Source organism: Quercus robur, chromosome 5 (genome assembly GCF_932294415.1).
Source record: "Quercus robur chromosome 5, dhQueRobu3.1, whole genome shotgun sequence".
In the NCBI taxonomy this organism is placed as follows: Eukaryota; Viridiplantae; Streptophyta; class Magnoliopsida; order Fagales; family Fagaceae; genus Quercus; species Quercus robur.
Window position 1 is genome coordinate 65,758,885 of NC_065538.1, and position 21,302 is coordinate 65,780,186.

Sequence of the window (21,302 nt, forward strand, 5' to 3'; positions counted from 1 at the left end):
CCACTTAATGTCGACAATTTATTTATTTAATTTAGGCAAAATATTATATTTTAAATATTTTAAAATAAAAAAGGAGTGGAAATATAAATAATGATATATATGAGGGATGTGGCTGAATTTAAATGTTAAATAAAATTATATGAGAAAAAAATAAAAATAAAATACATAACAATAAACACTAACTTATTCCAATAGTTCTATGTAATATAATATTTTTAATTATTTGTAATGCAATATGATAATATTTAACAATCAAAGTCATAAAAAAAAAAAAAAAAAACCTTAAAACACAAAACTAAATCCCATCAACCAAAATAGAGTTCTAAAGAATACAAAACTTTATCAAGCTAAAATAGAGATGCAAGAAAAAAAAAATCCACCAAAAAATTGAGGGAGAAAGAGTGGGAAATAAGCACTTTTTTTTGTGAGAGAAAATTAGGTAAATAATGGAAGAGTGAATAACAAATTTATACTAAGAGGATGATAATAAAAAGAAACAAAATAAAGGAAGATAAAAAGAAAGAGGAAGAGTCAAGAGTGATATCAAGGTAGAATTTTTGTGGAGATGAAAAGGTAAAGAGAAGGAGAAGGGTGGGAGAAAGTGTAAATGTAAAAAAAAAAAAAAAAAAAAAAAAAAAAAAAAAAAAAAAAAAAAAAAAAAGAGTAAAATTTGATGAGCACAATTTTCTTTTATTTGAATTTAAGTAAAATATTACATTTTTTATTTTTATTTTTTTTAAAACGAGAGAAAATTTAAATAATTTAATGATAAGGAGGATGTGGTTGAATTTCAAAATTGAGTAAAATAGAAGAGAAGAAAAAAAAAATGAAAAGATATAACAATAAACACTAAATTATCCAAATTATGCTATGTAATGGAATACTATTTTATTTTTATCTACTATCTTTAATTTTTTTTTATAATGTAATTTAATAAAATTTAACAATCAAAGAGCAAAATAATAATAATAACAATAACTTAAAACACAAAACTAAATCGTATCAACCTAAATTAGAGTTCTTAAAAACACAAAAATTTATCAACCTAAAATGGAGATGTAATAAAAAATAAAAATCCACCAAAACATTGAGAGAGAGAGAGAGAGAGAGAGAGAGAGAACCTTTTTGTGAGAGAAAACTATGCAAAGAATGGAACAGAATGACAAATTTATAGTAAGAGGGAAGGGATAAGAAGAGACAAATAATGGAAAATGAAAGGAAAGATGAATAACAATATTAAAGTAAAGGGTAGTGGGGAGATGAAAAGATAAGGAAAGAAGAAAGGTTGAAGAAAGTGTAAATATTAAAAAAAATAAGTGAATGTTAAAAAAATTATAGGAAAATTGGAAATAAAAAAGAAATATATATAGATGTTAAAACCGACAAAGATAAATATGTAAAGTCAATAATCTATTTATATATCTATATATATATATTGTAAAAAAAAGGAATAAATAATAAATAATAATTGTGGCAAATGACGTGGTGATAAGGTGGTGTAATAAGAGCTTAGCAACAATAAATGCAGTTTTAGTAATATTTATAAAATATAGATTATAACTGAGAACGATGAAAACACAACACGATAGGTATGTAATCCGTACACACAATGGCTATCACTATTCATTGGTTTTTTTTTGTTCACTGCTTGACACGTGGCCAAATACTTCCAAGTTGAACATTAAATTTAATTTGTCATGTTACATGTCCCTATATAGTGTTTAAGCTCCATTGGTCATTGCTTTTTTTTTTTGGGTAAATCCATTGGTCAATGCTACTACTCTAAGATATATATGTAACTGAAAGTGTTTTATATATCTAGATCTACTTCATTTTTCCATGTAAAATAGGAAGCTCTGAAGATGAATATGAAAGTGAAGCCACAGTCATCTTCAATATTTGCTTATGGTTACTGTTTCTTGTTCTTCTTCCTAGTATCGTTTGACATCTCAAACGCCCAAACTGCAACCACAGACCCTTCTGAAGGTACTACTCTCTCTCTGTTTGTATATTTTGTAATAAATTATTCATTTCATTTCATTTCAATATACTGATATGAAACTCTCAAATCTGTATATATGAATTGTATTCAACCATATCTGTATAGAGTTGGCTCAATATGAAATTGCAGTAAAGCAAGCACATCAATTTAAACGTTGGCAAAGCCAAATCTGTCCATTTTTATTCCTAGCTTTGTATGAGATATTAAGAGATTTTAGCAAGGACTCACTCAATTATTTTGGTGCGAACTTGATATCACATCATCAATTATTTGTTACTTTAATTGCATCAACTTTTTTCTTTCCTCAAAATCTTCATGCAAAATTGTGGAGCGTATTTGTGTTAGAATTTCTTTTCCTCCCCCTTATGTGTGTATTTGTTTCTCAAAAAAAAAAAAAAAAAACCTCCATGCAAAATTGTATCAATTTATATGTTATGACTTTATTAATTTACCAAAATGTATTAATTTAATTTAAATTGAACGAAGTTTATTGTAACTTTTGGAGGACAAAGTGTATGAAATCATAAGGATATAAACGACCACTTTTCTTAGTTTTAGTCACTACAAAAATCATAGTAATTAACTGAAGAATTATGCACTAAATGGAATTTTACAAGATTTTAGCAAAATTAAAACCGCTGCCGCAGTAGAAGTAGAAGCGAACCGCCATTATTGCCCATATTAATTTAGTGAAGAATTATGCACTAAGCGGTTCGCCGGTGTTTTCGGTGAACCATTCGATGTCTCCCTCATTGCTGCAGTAGAAGAAGATGGGCCCACCCAGCTTTCGGTGTTGATGAGGTACCGCTGTGAAAAATTTGGGATCTGCCGAGCTAGCGTGGGGCCCATTTGGAGGAGGGACGGTTGGATTTGGGGGAGGTTGTACAGTGAAGGGTGGGACTCACATGGTTGAGAGTGGAGCGAACTAAGGTGGTCCCACAGTAATGGGATTCGGAAAGTGTATGATTGATGAGAATTTCGGAAAGAATGTTGGTCAGACTTCAGAGATTAGTGACTGCTAGTGGTCTATAGTTATGATAGGAGACTTTTAAAACTGTTGTTTTGGTGAAATGTTTAACGTGCTTTAGCCTTAAAGATTATCCAAAATAGTACATAGAAAAAAGAAAAAAAGAAAAAAGTGTACTGGGCCATGGCCATCTATAGTTATATTCGGATTTGGGCCTTGGACTACATAACAATCTAATCCCCAAAAATATAAGAGAAAAGATCTTGGGCCTTGGTCATATATTATATACTGGATTTGGTCAGGTTCTTTTGCAAGAAATTTTGAATTTGAATTTTGTTTTATATCAAAGTGTATTTTGGAATCTAGAACGTCTTTATGAGGGCGTTTGGGCTCCGCGTTTCTGCATTTGCGTTTTCTGGAGTTCACGTTTTCTCCCTTTTTTTTTTGGCTCGCATTTGTTGACTTTGGGGGACAAATTTTACTGTTATGAACAGTGAAGACACTGTTCACGCACTGTGTTGACACTGTTCACGTATTAAAAAATATTAAAAATGTGTCCCACGGTACTATTTATACATTTAAAAATTATTTTGCTACAGTGTTTTCAGTTTTCAGTTTCAGCAACAATAAGCTCAATCCAAACAGACCCTATATTTTGGTTATATCATTTGAGTATGTGATAGTGATGTGATGATATTGAGGGTTGTATTACAGTGAGAGCATTGAACTCAATATTCCAACAATGGGATGCACAAGCAGTGGCATTGTGGAACATAAGTGGAGATCCATGTAGCGGAACTGCCGTAAATGAAACTGATTTGGAGGACCCAATGAATAACCCATCTATCAAATGCGACTGTGCCTACAACAATGGCACTGTCTGCCATATTACACGAATGTATGCCTCTCTCTCTCTCTCATAATAGGACATCAAAAGAGAATAAATACTAGTAGTTTGCATTTTAATCACCTGGGATCTAACATTCTAGTGTAATGGACCCCACATGATGCAGACAAGTCCCAAGTTTTGGACATGTGTTCTCAACTTGTGGTATTGTGCCTATTTCTCTAATCCAAACTTCCATTCATGGACTGTTAACAATTATTTGTTATAGTGCAACCAAGGAAATGGACTCCATTTTTCCATTTGAGATTCACATAAATGGGCAGTTAAGAATTAAGATTTACTCAAACTCTGATAGTAGATTGTGGAGTATATTGTCTCTTTCCATGTTGACCCCTTGAGATATATCACTACAATTTCAGTTCCTGGAAAGCTAAAACATATTCAATTCTCTTAGAGAGGCCATGAAAAAATGTTTGGGTGCCATCGCCCATCAATAATGTTACACCTCAAGAGATTCTCACTCAACATTGGAGAGTGGAGACATGTCTCCTAAGTCCTAATAGATACATAGTGCCCTACTTTCCTTCCTCATTTCTTCTTAGGCCCAACCCTCCTCCTTAGTATTATAAGGGATTTAATTCACATTTTACTACCAGTTTAAACTTTTGTGGGACAAAGGGTATTTTACTATGGTATCAGAATGGATACTCTTGAATTTGAGTCTTAATTGTCTCACTCTACCTTGCATTTAAAAGTTATTCAATATGCTGGATCCTATTTATTGAAGGCAATTTTAAGCCCATATGTAAGGGGATTTTTTGGCTTAACAAGTGGGAGTGGGGTGGATTTGAACCCAACTTCTCCTTGTGAGAGAGAATCAATAGAGTCACTGAGCCATAAATCTCTTGCGCATGATGGGATTGTTAGGATAATGGTTAAGTGATTAAATTCACTATTTTTCAATCAATAAGCTTTTGGAATAAGTGGTAGTCTATCACATGCTAACCTTAACATATCTTTTTGAATACATATCATTTTCTTTACTTATTGCAAGCTAGCTGTTCTTATATTTTTCCAGGAGAGTGTATGCCTTGAACAAACGAGGAGTGATTCCAGAAGAACTTGTGGCTTTGAAATTTCTTACCTTCTTGTATGGATTTCTTCACTCTCTGCATTTGATTTATGATAGTTAACTCATTTTTTCTATTTGTCTTTTTTAAGGTGGGGAAAGAAACTTATTGTTTATTAGATTGTTAAAATTTTCATTTGAATGAGAGATTCAGATTTAAAGATGATAATTTTGTTCTACATCTGTAGGAAGATTGATCAAAATTTCTTCACGGGCCCCTTGCCAACCTTTATTGGAAATTTATCTGCATTGACGTTATTGTAAGTATTGAAAGAAGGCATATATATAGTTCAAACTTTGAAGCAAATATTTGACTTTATGCTTGTCATCTATTAGAGTAGGTTCATGTTCCTGCAGTGACTAAGGTAACATAAAGATATATTCAGTAAAAATTATGTAAAACATATCCAACTTGTTAAGTGCAATATAAACTATCTGACCATGAATCATTTTTGTTCGGTAGAACCTTTGCTTGTGTCGTGGATGAATGCAAGTACCCATCATGTGGATGGAGAGGGGATGAAATGAAAGGCCTAAACGTAGCCTTCTATTTTATTTTAATAGTTGTTAAGAGGAGAATTAGTTCATATCTAATTTCCAAAGGCCTTCTGCATTACGAAAAGGGGTTATAGAGAGAGTTTACCCAGCAAATGAATTTCAAATAATATGAATCTTTACAACAAAAATTTCAAGTAATTATCAAGGCTCCTCAAAACCACATCGCAAGCAGCACAGGAACATGCATAATGCATGCCTAACATGCGTTGATATTCAATTAATTATCAAGGCTCCTCAAATCCTCTGTTACCCTTGCTTCATAAAGGTGAAACCTTACATGTAACAAGAATTATCATGCCTTAGCACTTCTATTGCTACCTTAGACAGTTACACATTAAGCCAGCAACATATGCTGTCTTGGACATTTTTCATACCAAAATTCTTTTGTGCTTTCCAGTTATAATCTGTTTACTATTTGTTCATCTTAACAATTATTTCATTTTCTTAATTATGCTTTTTGATACTTCCATACAAATATAATGTGATGTTATTTATAGAAATAATTGATAAATACTGGTGGGTAAATTATAAAGTATAATTGCTGAGAGTATCTGTTTGTTGATTCCTAGATTTATTGTTTTTTTAACATTTTAGGTCAATTGCCCACAATTTGTTTTCTGGAACCATCCCAAAGGAGCTTGGAAACCTGAAGGAGCTAACTGTGCTGTAAGACACGAAAGCACCCTACAGTGAAACATCAATTATTCTGTGAAAAGAAAGCATCAATCAAAAGTTTTGTTTTGTAAATGCAAGGCCTTATTTTGATGGAAGTTAATTGCTTTTCTGAATTCTATGGAACGAAGATTCATTTTAAAATCTTGCACATGATATAATAGAAAGGAAAAGTGAGTTTTAGAACGGTTTCATGTGGCAAAAAATACTACCTGTTGTTATTGGTAACGACTTACCTGAAAATTCTTAAAAGGTAGCATTCTGGGCCTGGATACTAGCTACCCTTTCTGAGTTGTCACTTTACTATTCCTATCCAAATTGTGTTTTGCTAGAAATGTTAAGAGTTTTACATAAATATTCAAGTGATCTAGATTATAATTGTGAATTTTTAATATGATAATAGGCTCATTGTCCAAAAGGTACATAAACAGAAATCTAACTAGGACAATTTTTGATATTATCTCACTTATTTCATTGAAAACTTAACATATATAAAGCTTTCATAAATTTCAACTTAAAAATGAAAATTTTTATTTATATCATTCTATCTAACATTACTAAAGAAGCCAAGAAACCTCTTAAATGGCAGTGGTAACTTGTATTTTAAGATATTAGTCATCTAGGATCATGAACTTAAAATAAATTTCAGCTGGTACTGTTATTGACATTATTTAACTAGTTTTGATGATTTACAAACCTGATGCTTAAAATATCATAATATCAAAATTAGAAAATTTTATCTGGGCCATTTTGTCTAACATTATTTCATAATAAATAAAAAGAAGGCCTCTTTTACTACTAGATTGAAAAAAGCCCTTGAATGTTAATCAGAATTTGCATTTAATTAAATAGTCAAAGAAATCAGTTTTGAAACTGACTACTGGGAGAAAGAAATACACCATATGAATTTTGATGATTTCTTTGACATATAACTTCTCTGGATATATATCGTGCAGGTCTTTTGGTTCAAATAATTTCTCAGGAACACTTCCTCCAGAACTGGGTAATTTGGTCAATCTTGAGCAAATGTAAGTTTTAACATTCTTTTACTTCAGTTTAATCATGTGCAAGAGTGTGTCATATTGCAATGTCTAAATCTTATTGGCTTGTGAATTTTGCAGTTACATTAACAGTTGTGGATTGCGTGGTGAAATCCCATCGACATTTGCAAACCTTCAAAACATGCAAACCATGTTAAGAGGACATCACTTTATTTATTTATTTTACTCATGTAAATGAAGATTTTTATCATGAGCACAGCTTACAATAGATATGCTTGGGTTTCAGGTGGGCGTCAGACAGTCCTTTCACTGGAAGGATACCAGACTTCATTGGAAACTGGACAAAGCTAACATCTCTGTAAGCCATCAAAGTTTCTGGTTTCATCTTCAAATGTATTTTACGTGGATGATAAATTTTAGTCATCTCTAGATTTTTATGCATTCCTTCAAAGCAGAGAAGTATGGCTACTATAATACAACTGTTGATAAGCTGGTTAAATGTTTTTGTAGGAGATTTCAAGGAAACTCTTTTGATGGTCCAATACCATCCAGTTTTTCTAACTTGACCTCATTGCAAAGTTTGTGAGTATATTTTTCAAATTACTGTAATCACTATCTCTCTCAACAAGACCAGTTTCATAATGTTTGTGTCTATGTGTAGGCGAATCAGTGATATATACAATGTGAGCTCCTCCCTTGACTTTATTAAAAATTTGATGTCATTGACTGACTTGTAAGTTAACTTACCCCGCCATTCACTCATATGCCATCCAACATTTTTTTTACCGCATATACAATCTAAACTCATTCACCTATGCACTAATTATCCATTGTTATTTTCTCCCTTAGAGTTCTAAGAAATGCATTGATTACTGGAAATATTCCATCTGATATTGGAGAATACAAAATTTTACAAACACTGTAAGTTCCAATGGACAGTCAAACCTTAAATTCTGACTGATTTCTGAGACTTCTTTCTGTTCTATTTGTTTCTCTCAATTTATCACTTACTTTTTCAGGGATTTGAGTTTCAACAACTTAACAGGTGAAATACCAAGTGGTTTGTTCAGTATAAGTTCTCTCAAATCCTTGTAAATATGCCCTTTCCTTCTTGTTTTTCCTTTCTTTTTGTTATCATCGTGGACTTATGTTTTATCCACAATTGCACCCACAACACAAACCCCCCCCCCCCCCCCCCCCCAACACCCCAGTCCTTTTTTAATTCTCCTGTGCTTTCTCTTACACTCTATCAAAATGGTTAGATTTCTTGGAAACAATAGTCTCTCTGGTACACTTCCTAGCCTAAAGAGTGAAGAACTTTTGAATGTGTAAGTTCTCATAACAGAATAATACGTCATCTTAATCTCTTAATGTTTTCCCTTTCAGTATGATTTAACATTATTCTTAGGTTCCAATGAGATTATAATAATGTCATCTTAAATATTTAATGTTAACCCTTCTAGTTTTTCAGTATGCTTTAACATTATTCTTTTTATTTTTTATGTTTCAAGTGAATCTCCTCGGTATGTGTATCTTATTCATTTCAAGCAAATCTGTGTGTGATTGTGTGTGTGAGTGAGTATTTTAGTATCTTTTAACAATATTCATCCTTGGAAAGATGGCTAATTGAAATGGTCAACTAGGTAGAGTAGCATTACTTGAGATCCTATACTTGTTACAAGCCTAAAAAGTAGTTAGATTGGTTGCCCTTGGCAGAATATTGGAATAACAGCAATTTTCAAACCACCATCAAGACTCCCTTTGAAGCCCTGTATGGGTTTCCAATTTCCACCCCCTTGACTCATAGACCACATACCTGGTACTGGCAAATTATAGATGGTTGAAGACATAGGAGCAGATCTTGTCTATCCTTAAAAACAATCTTGTAGCTGCCCAAGAAAGAATGACTATACAAGCTAACAAACACATAATTAGTTAAGAATACTCAGTGGATGATTAGTTGTTCTTAAGACTCCCTTACAGAAAAAAATATTTGGGACTTAGAAGCCATCTGAAGCTGTCACCGATGTACTTTGTTCCATTTAGATCCTTCAAAGGATTCCTTTGAATTTCAGATCCATCCAGTCTTTCAAGTGTCTACCTCAGGCCAAAATTGGGAAAATTAAATACCACTCCTTTGTCAACATATCCTCAAGTTAACAAAGAGGGGGATCTCTCTCCTGAACCCAAAGAAATCTTACAAAGAATAGTGACTAAGCTGGGCAACAAGGTTGCTATAGAGGCGCTTGTCAACTCAAGGCACTCATGCAGATTATGTGACATGAGAGTTATTTCATACCTTGCAGCTCCAATTCCCTCACCTTGTGGGCAAGGTGCTTTTCAAAGGGAGAGATATCTTGGGAGCCTAGTAAGGGCCTTGTGCTATGCTTGCCAAGCAACCCCAACCCATATGTAGTGTGCAAGCAAGTCAACAGCCAGAATTATGTGTGTAAGTGTGTGAAAGTAGCATCATGTGTAGGAATTATGTGTGAGAATCATGACGTGTGAGGGAAATAGGCAAGTAGGAAGCTAAAGATTGAATTTCATTAAGGTAGTTGTTAGAGCACTTTGTTACAATTGGTTCGTTGATTAGAAGTTATTTAGAGATAATCTTGCTTAAAAAATACCAAGATCTCGAGTATAAATAGAATCATGTATTTTTACTTGCTCATTATGTGAATGATAAGCCAATTCTCTCTAAACTCTCTCTACCTTCTCTTGGGAGTCCACAACTACCTCGAATTACTCCAATTCTTCCTTCACTAGTTAGGATCCATACAACTGCTAACCTTAAGGACTAGTAGACAAATTACACTAGGAATAGTACAATGGGCCTAAGCCCGCACATGGACTTGGGCGAATATATCCCTAACAATGGAGAAAGTTCCCTTTCCCTATAAAATAGAGAAACTCCCCCTTTTTTTGGCTTAAATAATAGTATTGTCATATTCTAGTATTCTACTTTCTTTTCTTTCTTTATTTTTATTGCCTAACTACAAATAAAATATGTAAAATATACCTAAAAATATTAATTAATTAATTAATTGCTGTTATTATCATTTCAAGTTTGCATAATTCTTAAACTAAATTGATCAAGGGGCAAAAAAGAGAAGAAGAAGAAGAAGAAACCTTTTTACTTTGTATGGTATCTTCTAAATTTCATGCAATAAAGTGTCCAAATCAGAATGTTTTGCATTTGGCATGCGACCAATTGATAAAACAGTCTAGTTGCTTTGTAGATTTCTTATTCTGAATTTTTTTTGGGTGGGGGTGCATCATGTGTCTGCTCAATACTTTTCACATTCCTTTGCATGCAGAGATTTGTCCTACAATCATCTGTCTGGAGGATTTCCCTCATGGGTAACTGCATCCTCAAACTTACAACTGTATGTATCTCAAATGATAGTACTCTTTTCTTTCATATCTTTTTTTTTCTGAATTTAACACCTAGGTATGAACACCAGGTGCTATTGACATAAACCTAACTGGTTTATTTTAGTATATGCCACATGAATGTAATTGAAGAATCAAATTAATTTATTCCAGCCATAGTAATTTAAAGAATATAAAAAAATACCGTTTAGAAACTTGAACTTGGTTTCTTTCATTCTATGGGTGTCTATCTATACTAGAGCTTCTGGAAATGATGATTAGCTACCTCAAAAGAAAACTTCTAATGCTCCATTTTAAAAATAAGAAAAGAAAAAATTATCCTATATATCATCTCTAATAATAAGTATCAATTGTGATAGTGACGAAGGATCATTGGATAAAATTATGTAGGAATTTGGTGGCAAACAACTTCGTATTTGACAAATCAAACATAAGGTGAGTTATGGTTCCTCCTTTCACCCTCTTTTAACAAAGTCCAAAAGTAGGCATGAGAAAGAAAGTGATTACCATTTCACATCTTTAGTTGAATGAATTCTTTCATGAAATTTGTTAATTCAAATCTGTGTTTGCAGTGTTATGCCAAGACTGAATTGCCTCCAGAGAAATTTCCCATGCAATAGGAACTCTCCAGTTTGTAAGTTATTTCTTTCTTATACTTTGTTATGGGATATAACAGGGCACAACCTATCATGATTGATGGGGCCCTGGTATTTTTCCATAGAATGGTGGGATCATATATAGATTCAAATCAAACTATATCAAATTAATCTACAACCATAAAAAAATAGATATCTTCCTATTTTCTTGAGTATTGTGTAGCCAAACAATATTTGAACAATAAATGGTATTTCATGTATAAGCTAAAAAATTATGTTCATGTTTTTGAAAAAGGAAAAAATAATCTAATTCATCCTTCCCCTTTTAAGAGTTTCCTTTGATTTGTTGATTGGCTGAATTTTTACAAAACCTGACATTATTATAGCAGAAAGTGGGTCAGACCCTGTTAATCTTGATAGGGTAGTTTGCCATAGGTTACCCCTTTAGTTATTTATGATTTAATTTAATATCAAGTTAAGGAAATTTGCGCTTCATCTCAGGTATTATTTTTCTATTGATACTTCCTTTATATCAATTGTAAAATCGCTAAGGGGATGAAACACATTTGTGTTCTTGTCACAATGAGAAACTTGAAGTAAGAAGGCGGGCTAGCTTATGTTAATTCTATAGATGTCAAAAAAGGAACAAGAAAGTCATATTGAAATTTGGCTTTGTGGCTGCTCTGAGCTGTACTCATTACAACTCCTTTAGAGATTAAATAATCTAATACTCAGATGGTTATTGACAAAAGAAGTATGCATGAACTTTGCTACAACTTGGAAAGCCAGAAATTTTACAAACTTGAGCCTTCATCTTTTATAAAGCCAACTGTAGGGTGGACAGAAGCAATACCCTCTTATTTTATACATGCTTGTGTGTATTAGAAGAGAGAGAGAGAAAGTTGTTTCTTTCTGCAACTATTAATTTTACCCTGATAACCTGAATGGTTAATGTATGGTGCCTACTTTATGAATTTCAATTATACTAGGAAATGAAAGGTAAAATATATTGCATTGGCATGTAACTTATATAATGACACTCTTCCAAGCCAAAATTAACCTGAATATATTTATTCGGGACAGAAATTTATATTAGCTTCTTTTGGGAAAACATTAGTAAGTGAAATTGGTCTTATATAAATCACACTCTTCCAAGCCAAAATCAACCTGAATATATTTATTCTGAACAGAAATTTGTATTAGCTTCTTTTGGGAAAGCATCAGTAAGTGAAATTGGTTGAGTTTACATAATCTAAAAGCTTCAGTGTGGATCTTTTATTTTTGAAGTTTTAATTTTCTATCATGACAAGTGCAATCATAATGATTCCACAGATGCAAACTTTTCAATCAAGTGTGGTGGTCCAGAGATGCCTGCTGAGGGTATAGTGTACGAGGCTGAAAACTCATCGTCCTTTGGTGCAGCATGGTATTATGTAACTAATACACAAAAATGGGCAGTCAGCAATGTGGGGTTGTTTGCAGAGAGAAATAATCAAAGTTATGTTGAAAACACTTTGGCACAAGTCATTGCAACTAGCACCCCAGAACTTTACCAAACTTCAAGGATGTCCCCAGGATCACTTAGATACTATGGCCTAGGTCTTGATAATGGTCTTTATAATGTCAGCTTGTTTTTTGCGGAAACTGGTTTTGATGATCGACGCTCTCAAACTTGGAAGAGTCTAGGGAGGCGTGTATTTGATATCTACATTCAGGTGACTATAGATTGCTTTAGGGAAAAATATATCATGACCTCCTCGTGTAGAGTTTCTATAATAAAAATTATTTTTAATTTCAAAGAATCCCATTTTAATTCATTCAATAAGAATTATAAGATTATCCTATAATTTGTTTTCTAGGGTAGTCTAGAATTGAAGGACTTTGACATATCAAAGGAGGCGGGTGGCGTTGAGAGAGCACTCCAGAAGATTTTTAAGGCTAATGTGTCAGAGAATTATCTTGAAATTCATCTATTTTGGGCTGGTAAGGGCACTTGTTGCATACCTGTACAAGGTTATTATGGGCCACTAATTTCAGCCATTCATGTTGTTTCAGGTAATGTATATGATATGATTTATGAATTGATTTGTGATGTTATTTATATGATTATTTTCTACTTATTACTAATAATAAATAATTACTCAGATTTTGAATCTAATGTTACTGGAATTCCACCAAGCAATCGAGGAAAGAAAAGCAGGTTAGGTTTGATTGTAGGAATTGCAGTCCCTGTTGGAGTCGTGAGCTTGATTTTCATATTTGCAGTTTTCTACATGAAGAGAAAACCACAGCACAATAATGAGGACGGTAAGAACATAACAGCAGTAGTGGAGGTACTGGTGAAATACAGCCTAAGAAATAAACACTAATGGACTTTGTACCACTCACTTTTGGTTAAAATTCAAGTTACTCTCTGATAATTGAAAAGGCTAAATCCTAGAGTAGTTAGAAAAGTATCAGTACTATTATTGCTTGGATAATGATATGGATCCTTTTCATGAAAGGGAATAAGGGTCCGGCTGAAATTTTCTACATAATTAATATCTTTAAATTGAAATCCTATGTTACCAACACCCCCTAACCCCCCCCCCCCCCCCCCACCAAAAAAAAAAATCAAAAGAAAAATTGAATTCTTCAAAATATATAACTATGACAATAATGAAGAGTTTAAATCAGTTAACTAGATCCTCTCTTGCTTGAACCTGCAGAGCTTCTTGGAATAGGCCCCCGACCAAACACTTTCAGTTATGCTGAGCTGAGAAGTGCGACCGATGACTTCGACCCTTCAAAAAAGTTAGGGGAGGGAGGATTTGGACCTGTTTTCAAGGTAAAGTACATTATTGTATGTAAATGTTCACCTAAATGTTAATGGAAATATAGGATTTGGACACTTGACATTATGTTTGATGACAGAACTAAGTCAGCAAAATGTTCACCTAAATGATAACTAAAGCAACTAAAATTTTCTTTTAAGAAAGTAATTTCTTTAAAAAAAATATATATTTATGTTTCCAAAGGCTAAAAAAAAGGTGGGAGCTTTGTATACTGAAAACAACCTTTTTTTTCCTAAGAATTGTATGTAATTGGCTATCTTTAACATTTTAGCTATAGTCAATAATAAAGTTTTGTCATGCTATTTATCGGAGTTGCTTAAAAGAATAAAGGAGTAGCGCAATGTTTAAGGAACATACCAACATTCCCATTTTTGAACCCAAAAAAAAACCCTGAATTTCACTTTTTGTGTCTCTGATTTTTATAACTTCACAGGGCACACTATCTGATGGGAGGATTGTAGCTGTGAAGCAATTATCGGTTGCATCTCACCAAGGGAAGAGTCAATTTGTAACTGAAATTTCTACCATATCTGCTGTGCAACATCGTAACCTTGTGAAATTATATGGATGCTGCATTGAGGGAGATAGGCGCCTTCTTGTTTATGAATATCTTGAAAATGGAAGCCTTGATCAGGCACTATTTGGTAGGAACATACTTTATACTCATTTCACACCTTCCATGCTGCCCATAAAATCATCATTCATTCAATTATTAGAAATATTTAATTTTTGTTAGAATTATGAAGCTTAATTATTAAATCCACCATCTCCTAATAGCTTAAACTTTTGAGAGAATTAGTAATTTAATGGTATCAACTTAAGAGGTCCTAAGTTTGATTCCTATCTCCTCCACTCTACCTCCCATTCAAAATCCCTTGTATTGGGCCTCTCCTATTAAAAAGGAGTTTAAACTCACATGTGAGGGGAAGTGTTAAAATTATGTGGCTAAATGATTAAAATTTTCATTTTCTAATAGGTAATTTAACATTGTATTAGAGCAATAGTAACTAGACTAGTCTTTTTGGGATATAGAGCAGATGTGGTTAGCACTTTTTTTTCGGGTGGTTACAAATAATATTAAAGCCAACTTGGTAACCTCTTGTTGAGCTCAGAGACATTGCCCCCACAAAGTGGGCTTGGACGAGAACATTAGGGATTTAAGTGGAGAATCTTGGGATGCCCTAGATTGATATTGAATAGCAAAGTGTGTTGAGTCCCATATAAGGCGAATACTAGGTTGTGGGTTTTATGAAAACTATCAAGAGTCTCAATTGTGACTACACTAGCCCTTTCGGGGCATAACACAGATATGAGTAGTGCTTTTCTTTTGGTGGTTACAAAAAATTTGGGAGAGTGTGATTGAATATAGATTAAGACAAAGAATCAATTTGGTTTTATGCCTACTATTTTTTTACTTAAACATCTAAAGGAAAGATATAAAGAAGTCAATAAAGATCCCCCATATAGTTTTTATTGACCTAGAGAAATCATATGATAGGTTATTTGAAGAGGTTATGTGGTGATTTTTAAGGGAAAAAAAGAGTTACTTTTATGTATATTAAGTTGACTAAGGATATATATATATATATATATTTATATATATATGACAAAGTTGTAACTAGAAAGAGAACAAAGAAAGACGTCACAATTAAGTTTCCTATCCTTATAGGTTTGCATCAAGGATAAATATTAAATCCAAATCTCTTTGTGTGAGTTCACCAAATCAATTCAACATGAAATCCTCTAATCTATGCTTTTGCAAATGATATAGTTTTAGTGGATGAACTAAATGCAGAGTCAATGTCTAATTAGAAATTTAAAGAGATGTTTTAGAATATAAAGGATCTCTGCTAAGTAAATTTGAAGTACATAGAATGTTTGTTTGGTGACAATATAAATAAAGTTCATAAGTTCTAAGACTTGAGGGTCAAGAGATACCAAAGAGTTAGTGCCTTTGATATCTTAGATCCACAATTCATAAGGGTGGAGAGTTTGAAGATGAAGTGAAGCATAGGACATATGAAAGCAAGGTGAAGGAAGTTGAGAAGCGCATTATGAAAATTGTGTGATCGTAGAGTACTTATTAAGTTAAAGGAAAAATTTTATAAGACTGTTATAATACAAACTATGATTCGTGGTACTAAATATTAGGATCATAAGAAATAACATGTTCATAAAATTATTGTAGCTTAAATGAGAATATTAAGATGAATAACTAGAAATACGAAGAAAAATGGTATTTGAAATGAAGGAATTTGCTTTAAAATAGAGAAAATATTGATGAAAAGATGAGAGGGAGTCACTTGAGATGGTTTAGTTATGTGCAGAGGAACGTGATTAATATTCACATTAACATTGCATGAAGTAGTAAAAAACCCATGTCAATTTAGGAAGCAACAAAGGGTATGATTTTAGATAAGATAGAATGACATAAGTGAATACATGAGCCTAATCTTGATTAATCTGTGGGGGATCTATAACCAACCCCCAAGTTTTGGGACTAAGGCAATGTTGTTATGTCATTTAGCATTGTCAATTATGTTTTGGACCACTACCAAATAGATTGAAGTAGCCCAAATCTCATATGACAATATGTTTTTTTACCCCAAAACATAATCTGATTTTTCCAAACTCTAATGTTCTCTGACAATATCCATTTGGGAAGCTTTGTATCATTGCACTCAAATAACTCCTAAATAAGGATTTGGCATTTGATTGATAACTCTTAATCTAATTAGATTGGAGCTACTACTAATGTAGGAAAAAGTAAGTTGCATCTTGATTGGCCTACTCGCTTTAGTGTTTGCTTGGGAACTGCAAGAGGACTTGCTTATCTCCATGAAGAGTCAAGGCCAAGGATTGTACATCGAGATGTGAAGGCTAGCAATATTTTGATTGATGGAGTGCTATGCCCAAAAATATCAGATTTTGGATTGGCAAAGCTTTATGATGACACTAAAACCCACATCAGCACTCGAGTTGCAGGAACCATGTAAACTCCTTATCCACTTTCTCAAAGCCCTTGTCTTTAATGCCTGTTTTATATTGTACCAAGGTGCATAATACAGTGTAAGATATAGATCCTTATATAAGTATGTAACAGTCAATCAATAATCACTAGATTCATTAGAAGAATGATCAATAACTATTACAAACTTGAGGATGCTATTGGAGTTTTCTTTTTCATTACTGATAATCAATTTACCTATGGAAATTGAACCTGATAAGATACATTGGTGGTTTTAAATAAACTTGCACATTAATCTATCAAAAAAAAAAAAATCAATAAACTTGCATATTAATTTTAAATCTTGCAGAGGCTATTTGGCACCGGAATATGCGATGCGTGGGCACCTGACTGAGAAGGCTGATGTTTTCAGTTTTGGTGTTGTTGCTTTGGAGATCCTAAGTGGGAGACCAAACTCAGACAACAGCTTGGACACTGAAAAAATTTATCTCCTTGAATGGGTATGGGAAAGGAAGTTTCTCTCTTTTTCCATTTCTTAATTTATTGCATTAAAAAGAAAATTCTTATTTGCTCTCCTTGTCATGAATCACTAGGCATGGACTTTACATGAAAATAATCAGAGTTTAAGGCTGGTAGATCCCACATTATCAGAATTTGATGAAAATGAAGCTACTCGAGTGATAGCAGTGTCTTTGATGTGCACACAGGCATCACCAAACATGCGGCCACCAATGTCCCGTGTTGTGGCCATGCTTGCAGGAGATATTGAGGTAGGCATTGTTACATCAAAGCCGAGTTATTTAACTGATTGGAATTTCAAAGATATAACAAGCAGCTTTTTGAGTGAAGAAGATAGAAAGCATCATGGGGATAACACTGATCTTAGCCAACTCAGTAATCCATTGCCTTCTCCTGTAAATGTTACTGAAACCATGATTGGTGGCATAATTGGAGATGGAAGGTGAAAACATCTGTCTTTGTTGTAGTCACTCTGTAACATTGCCTTTGCTATGTAAGGCACTTCAAATTCAAAACTCTCTATGCTTGACTGGCTTTCACCTTTTGCAAATGATAATATGTGATGTCATGTGTGTAAATATTGAGATATTTGTCTTGTCTTGTATCATAATTTTGACAAACAACAAAAATTTTCTTCTTTAGGAAGTTATAGGCTTATAGCTGCATAATATCGATGTGAAATCATATGCTTGACCACAATTTTTTACTATCACAACTTTATTTTGACGTTTCTAGTCTTCTTGTTACTATTTATCCTATATATGAAATGTCATATGGAGCATGAATGCCACAGAAATATGAGAAATAGCAAGATTGATAAGCTATGCACATAGGAAACACAAATTAGCCTTGTTTGAATAAAGTGGATTAGACCCTCCAACCAACATAAAATGAAGGACTACATCATTCTTACATTTCTCAATTCTCACTCAATAGGACTGTGAGATATATAGGCCAATAAATAGGCAAGATCTCCCTGATGTAAGTGCTCGTTTGGCAAGACTAATTCAAAGTAAAAAATAAAATAAAATAAATCACTAAATGATACGAAGAAATCAGCTTTGGCCATTTGGTCCCAATTTGAAACATGCCTTTTGGGTTGAAAAGGAGAGTTTTTAGAATGGCCAGTGCAATACTTGATAGTGTGGATACTAGACTAGGGATCGACACTGTTTTTGGTTTGGTGATGAGTGTGTGGGTACCATCCCTGCTTGTGCTTCTTGCATGTGTTAGGTCATTGACAGTGCATGGATTGTAAATAAAGTGAATAGAATTACCACCAATCATACAATTTTTTATCATGTGATAGATTTAAGTTGTAAGGGTACTAAGAGCATTAGCATAATGTGGCTTTAGCATTTGGCATAATAAACACAAAAAAACACCTACATCACATGCTCCAAATTCTAACACATTTGCATTCATTTACAGTACCATTCTAATAATAGAACAGTACAACAGAATGGCAGATGTTGTAAAAATTGTTTTACTTATTTTAATCAAAATTCTCTCTCTCTCTCTCTCTCTCTCTCTCTCTCTCTCTCTCTCTCTCTCTTCGCATGGTTGTGGCGGTGTCTTTTTGGGTTGTTTTGTGGTTTGATTTTGGTAGTTGTGGGTTGATTTCAGTGGTTGTGTTATGATGGCCGGTGGTGGTTAGGTTGATTTTGAGTTGTGGTTAAGATTGTCAGTGTTGGTTGGTTGATTTTGGTTGTTGGTGGTGTTTGGTTGGTTTTAATTGGTGGGGTGGGTTTGTAATAGTGGTGGGTTGTGGTGGGCGCGGGCTGTGGGTGGTGTTGGTGGTGGTTGTGGTGTTATATGGATTTTGTACTTTGTATTTTTTTTTTTGTTGGAGTTTCTAATTTTTTATACATTATTTTAATATGTGTATATATTATTTTCATGTATTGAACTAAAGAATAGAAGATGTGATGTATGGTGTATTGTAAAATGGTGTGCTAAAATAATAAATTAGCTTTTTGATGTGTTAAAATCACATTTTTTGAACGGCTGATTTGTTAATGCTCTAAGATAAGCTTTGATAAAATCATGTTTTAAAAAAAAGAACACAAAATCAATGATTTGATTATGCGTGGGCGAAGGTGAAGGTATTAGGGGTCTATTAAAACGTGGTACTTAATTTTAAGATTTTAACTATATGTAGAAAAGTTATTATTATTGTTTTCGTTTTAATCTCATCTGGAAATGTTAAAATGCTAACAAGTAGAGGCATTAGTGGTGGGGATTTTTTTGCAAAATAACACCATTTTGCTAACAATTTTGTTAGTTAGGAACGTTTTCAAACTATTTGGTAAACTAGCATCTTGAGTCTCTCAAACTTGAGAATAGTGTTGCAAATCAAGTTTCAAAGACTTGAATTCTATGTGTTGGCAATTTGATGTGGAAAAAAGGTACATGTGGAAACACGTGGAATTCGAGTCTTAAAGACTCGAGTTTCTATAAAACAAAACCAAAAGCCAAGATTCACTTTACCTTCAACTCCTCACCCCAACAAACGCACCACTAGTTTCACAAAGCTCCACACCCAACAAACGCGCCACCTCATCCTAATCACAAATTGCGAACCCAAACCCAACAAACTCATCCGGATTAAAACCTGCAAAGAGAGGGAGAAAATTCCAAGAGAGATAGGGAAAAAGTTTGGCGACGAGTTCTTCAGCCGAAAATCAAGAAAGCTGCCTCTCTCTTTCTCCCTGTTTCTTTTTGTGGTGGTGGAGGAAAAGAGAAATGCTTGAGAAAGGGAAGAAAAGGAAGAACGGGGTATGAAATATTATGATCCATGGGGGTTGATTTTGATTTGGGTCTAGGGTTGTTTTGATTTGGGTCTGGAGTTGTTTTTGATTTGGGTTTAGAGAAAGGGTCTAGAGAAGGAAGAATGATTGGGTCTGGAGAAAGAAGAACAAGAAAGAAACTTGAGTGTCTAAAACTTGAGTTCCATGCTGATTTTAGCACATAGAACTCGAGTTTGCAAGACTCAATTTGCAACACTGAACTCGAGTTCGTGAGACTCGAGATGCTAGTTTGCTATAAATAGTTTGAAAACGTTGCTAACTAACGAAATTGTTAGCAAAATGGTGTTATTTTGAAAAAAAAAAAATCCTTAGTAGTGGAAGTAATAGTGGGCCTCTTTCTCTTGGACCTTTGATTTTTGGATCCTCTTTAGAAGAATGTGACACCGCCCGAGTCACTCCAATTCACCAAAGAAGCCCTAGAAATTTTAAATGGTTGTTTGGTTTAAAATTGCATTGAATTGAAATGATAGCTTGGGTTTTATTTGTTGAAATTTATTAAAAGGCACTTATGTTTGTAGAAACCACATTTCAAACTGCCCTCCCCAAGAGTTGAGCTTAAGCACATATGATATCAACATTGCAACATGTTGCTACTAACATTACTCTAAATTGAAATTGAAAAAATTGATGCCTAAAGCTTGAGGAAAGGAGTGCCATTTTAATTTATTTTCCTTTCAGTGGCAAAGCAATGTCTTTTTCTTGCATATGGGATCTATTTTGTTTGAGTTCTTATAGGGACACAATAAAATCTCACAACATTTTCACAACAATATGAGATGTCAATCCATAGAATGTCAGAATAAAATAAATATTATTGTGGAATCCACCATAAAAATGTGTTAGGAGTGAATAAGAAATTGATGGCTAAAGTTCCCAATTAAATATGGTTTGAATTGGTGGAATCTGTGAGTCCCACATAGGATGTTTACCGTGTAGTAATTATTTTTTATAAAATAGTGTCGATTCATATGGCACAATACCAATAGAGAGTCCCTTGTGCATAAAC

The 21,302-nt window shown here is 33.4% G+C and overlaps 1 protein-coding gene across 1 annotated transcript; it reads left to right on the forward strand.

Annotated features, from left to right (window-relative positions):
• The first annotated feature begins 1,755 nt into the window (after positions 1-1,755).
• LOC126726721 (probable LRR receptor-like serine/threonine-protein kinase At1g56130) lies at positions 1,756-18,201 on the forward strand. The gene is made up of 24 exons (XM_050432064.1): positions 1,756-1,986; positions 3,684-3,867; positions 4,895-4,966; positions 5,134-5,205; positions 6,098-6,169; positions 7,132-7,203; positions 7,297-7,368; positions 7,463-7,534; positions 7,687-7,758; positions 7,838-7,909; positions 8,026-8,097; positions 8,196-8,267; positions 8,439-8,504; positions 10,494-10,562; positions 10,960-11,004; positions 11,142-11,203; positions 12,498-12,880; positions 13,025-13,220; positions 13,311-13,472; positions 13,874-13,992; positions 14,433-14,643; positions 16,760-16,991; positions 17,317-17,467; positions 17,561-18,201. Exons 1-24 carry the CDS (start codon positions 1,863-1,865, stop codon positions 17,930-17,932), a joined length of 3,096 nt encoding a protein of 1,031 aa, XP_050288021.1. The 5' UTR covers positions 1,756-1,862; the 3' UTR covers positions 17,933-18,201.
• The last annotated feature ends 3,101 nt before the right edge of the window (positions 18,202-21,302 follow it).